The sequence below is a fragment of the Physeter macrocephalus genome, unplaced genomic scaffold (genome assembly GCF_002837175.3).
Source record: "Physeter macrocephalus isolate SW-GA unplaced genomic scaffold, ASM283717v5 random_6119, whole genome shotgun sequence".
NCBI classification, from domain to species: Eukaryota; Metazoa; Chordata; class Mammalia; order Artiodactyla; family Physeteridae; genus Physeter; species Physeter macrocephalus.
The window spans coordinates 1-3375 of record NW_021151403.1 but is presented as its reverse complement, the minus strand read 5'-3'; the positions used below and the strand labels follow the sequence as shown (position 1 = coordinate 3375).

Here is a 3375-nt window from a genome sequence, read left to right as displayed (position 1 = left end):
AAAGGGAGGAGTTTTAGAGTTGCGGGGGCGGGGGGGTTGAAGGAAGTTGAAGGTAGGGATGGGTGGGGGCACCCGGTCTCAGAAACAGACAAAGCTGGGGGCTTGTGGGGTGCAGGGCAGGGGACTAGGATGTCAGGATCTATGGGTCTGGGTTCTATCGAGTTTTTTCAGTATCACTTTCTTAAACTAGAAAAAAGAAGGAAGAAAAAAAAAGCGTATGTCATGGCCACTGCCATCCTCCACATCCTTCACAAGCTTCCCCATTTCATGTTTCAGTGTTCGACTCGATGTTTATTCTATAAATAAACGGCTAATTTATTGGACCCTATGTGTGACTTTCTGTACCTTTAGCCCAGAGCCTCTGTGACCAGCAGTTCATTTCTGCCTGCTTATCTTGGAACCTGTCCCCTGGGGTTGAGTTTGGGCAAGCTGTCCACCCTCTGGGTCTGAGCAGCTTCGTCTGCAAAACGGGGGAAACTGCGGGGAGGGGACCCAAGCCACCGTCAATATTACCACACCACTGACCCTGCCTGCAGGGTCGGGGCCCCAGTTCTCTGTGTCAGCCTCTGGCTACCTTGTCATGTCCTTGACAATGTCTGCTTTCAACTCTTGTCTGTTAGTCTCCTTTCTTCTTTCCTTCTTTCCTTTGGTCGCCTGAATGAGTCTTTTGTTCTGCAGAAAGCTGAAAGAAAAAGTATAATTGATTCCTAAGTGCCAAAGGAGGGTACAAGTGGTGTCTTCCAATAGCAGGCTGGGTGCCCTGAAGGAGAGGGAAAGGTGCAGGGAGGGAGAGACCCAGATACGCGATCAAAGCCAAATCAGCTGCAGAGACTGGTGGGACAAAGGGAGGGAGGGGGAGGAGCCTGGGCGCTGAGAAAGTTTACGGGGAAAGTGGAGCCGAGCGAGGAACCGGGCGGTGGCTGGAGCAGGCGGGAGGGCCAGACCCCGATTTCCCTGCTGCTCCTCAGGTGGCCTGGTGAGTGGGCATGTGAAGCCGAGGCCTCGGCCAGTGGAGGGACTCTATAGAGTTTATGGGAGGAGACTTGGGGGGTTTCATTGAACCCCAGAGGGAGCCGACCCAGGGCTGGCCACAGACTGAGCAGTCACCAAAGCTGGAGGGAGCTACGGGCTGGAATGGGGGGTAATGGGAGGAGACAGGGATGGATGGAAGGAATAGAAGACATCTGGACGCAGGAGGGAGTCCAGTGCGGGGCTGGATCCTGGAGGCTGGGTTGGGGGAGGAAATAGGGGGATGATGCCAGAGGGGGCGGGTCTCTAGGTGGGAAGTGTGGGTTCCCTGCCTGGGGTCGCTCTGGGCTCGTCATGGAAGGGGGCCGTTGGGGCTTGGTGGAGGGGCTGCGGGTTGGAATTGAAGGGGCAGGTCTGGACTCCCAGTTGATTGGGAAGCCGGGGCCTGGGAAGGAATCCTGAAGCTCGGCGTTCGGGTTTTGTCTCTTTGTGTCGCAGAGTCTCTCTCCAGCCCCACCCTCTCAATCCCCTCTGGGTGCACTGCTGGGGTTGGAAAGTGGGAATGGGGGTGTGGGGGATCTGGGATCTGGGCTTCCTAAACAACCCCACACCGCCCCCTCCAGGCCCTCTCACACACTGGGCTCCGCCTGGCGCCGAGAGGGAAAGCATACCTGAGCTTTTAGATGAGCTGGTCGACTCTTATTCTTTACAAAGTTGCTCCTGTGGTTTCACCTCCCTGGGTTCCTAAGCTGATGCCCTGTCTGGCCCTCATTCCCTCCTTATGGCTTCTCCTCTCAGCCTCAGAATGGGGCTCTTCAGCCCGACTTGTTCCAGACAGAGGGGCAGAGGAGGTGGTCAGGGGCCTGGTGATGTCCGTTTCACTGGTATGAGCGGACTGGTCTGATCTTTCTCCCCTTCCCTTGCAAATCCCTGGGGCTCAGTGAAGAGCTGTCAGTGGGGGTTGGAGGGCTGCAGGCTGACAGCAGAGAAGCAGTCGTGGGGCACCTAGAAGATCTGGGTGTAGAGAGGGCTCCCCCCTCCACTGCCCCCCTGCCCGCAGCAGCAGGAGAGAAGGCTCTACCCCCTCCTTAGACTCTCCTCCTTCCCCTTCATTTCCCTTCTAGACGCTGACAGAGGCAAAAATCTGCTAACTCAGGGGGCAGACTCAACCGGGGCTGCGAGCAGACCTGGGGAATGAACCCCCGAACTCGAACCGGCGCCTTCCGCGGCTGCACGGCTGTCTCAAGCTGTCTCTGCCTCTGTGCCTGGCCCTTGCCCTGTCCCTCTCTAGCGTCACCCTTCCCTGTGCCACATGCGCCCTCTGTCTCCTACCAGGACCATGCGCCTCTGGGGGCCTCGGAGCCTGGGGGTGGCTCTGGGAGTCTTCATGACCATCGGATTTGCCCTCCAGCTCTGGGGGGGTCCCTTCCAGAGGAGGTGAGTTCCCATCTTGTCCCAACGCCCCACAGATGCCCCCCCCCCACTTGCTCCTCCCCATCCCACCCGGGGCTGTGACTCTTGGGGACTCAGAGGACGCTCCACGACCTCGTCCTCGCTCCACAAGGCACTCATCCCCCTGCTGGTGAGGGACAGGACACTTCCCCTCCCACCTCTCCCCAGGCTACCTGGGCTGCAGCTCCGACAGTCCTGGGCCTCAACCCCGGGAGCAGCTGTTCCATCCTGCCTGCCACGGCAGCGACTCGTGTTCCTGAAGACGCATAAATCCGGGAGCAGCTCTGTGCTGAGTCTACTTCACCGCTACGGGGACCGACACGGGCTGCGCTTCGCCCTCCCCGCCCGCTACCAGTTCGACTACCCAAAGCTTTTCCAGGCCTCTCGGGTCAAAGGCTACCGCCCTCAGGGTGGAGGCACCCAGCCCCCCTTCCACATCCTCTGTCATCACATGAGGTTCAACCTGAAAGAGGTGAGGAGTGTCGAGGGGGCGGGCAGGACTGGCGAGACATGATGGGCTCATGCCTGTAAGCCAAGACCACCAGGGGAGGAGACCCCAGGCCTGGAAGCTCCCCAGGCATCCCCTCACCCAAGAGTTGGGCATGGGGGCCACAAAGGTGAGTCCTGCTGCCCCTCCCTCAGAATTTTCTGGCAGCCGAAGTTCTGCCCTCTCCCATCTAGAGTTTACTGCAGTCTCTCTCCTTGACCAGTTTATTCTGCTGGCATCAGTGTCCCGCCAACTCTGACCCCACCCCACCAACCCTCCCTCCAGGTACCTGGCCCTTCCTGGCCCCTTCCACTGACACTACTAGGGCCCTGCGCAGTCACTGCCTTCTGACCCGTCTGCATCTCACTCCCCTCACCACGTCTGCCAGATTTTTTTTTTTTTTTTTTTTTTTTTGAGTTACGCGGGCCTCTCGCTGTTGTGGCCTCTCCCGTGGCGGAGCACAGGCT

The 3375-nt window shown here is 58.7% G+C and overlaps 1 protein-coding gene and 1 long non-coding RNA gene across 3 annotated transcripts; one reads left to right on the top strand and one right to left on the bottom strand.

The window, feature by feature from the left end:
• Window positions 1-14: 14 nt before the first annotated feature.
• LOC114485849 (uncharacterized) lies at window positions 15-2678 on the bottom strand. Of its 2 annotated transcripts, none has more exons than XR_008616923.1 (3): window positions 2595-2678; window positions 575-682; window positions 15-186 (listed from the first exon to the last, which is right to left on the bottom strand). It is a non-coding gene; the product is annotated as an uncharacterized lncRNA (long non-coding RNA). The 2 variants fall into 2 exon arrangements; XR_003679120.2 differs by lacking the exon at window positions 2595-2678 and adding an exon at window positions 1641-2000.
• Window positions 2177-3356, top strand: LOC102975089 (galactose-3-O-sulfotransferase 4). Its single transcript, XM_024118144.3, is given in 3 exon segments — window positions 2177-2406; window positions 2590-2950; window positions 2952-3356. Coding segments are annotated over 3 exon segments (702 nt in total). The 5' UTR covers window positions 2177-2281; the 3' UTR covers window positions 3168-3356.
• Window positions 3357-3375: the final 19 nt, after the last annotated feature.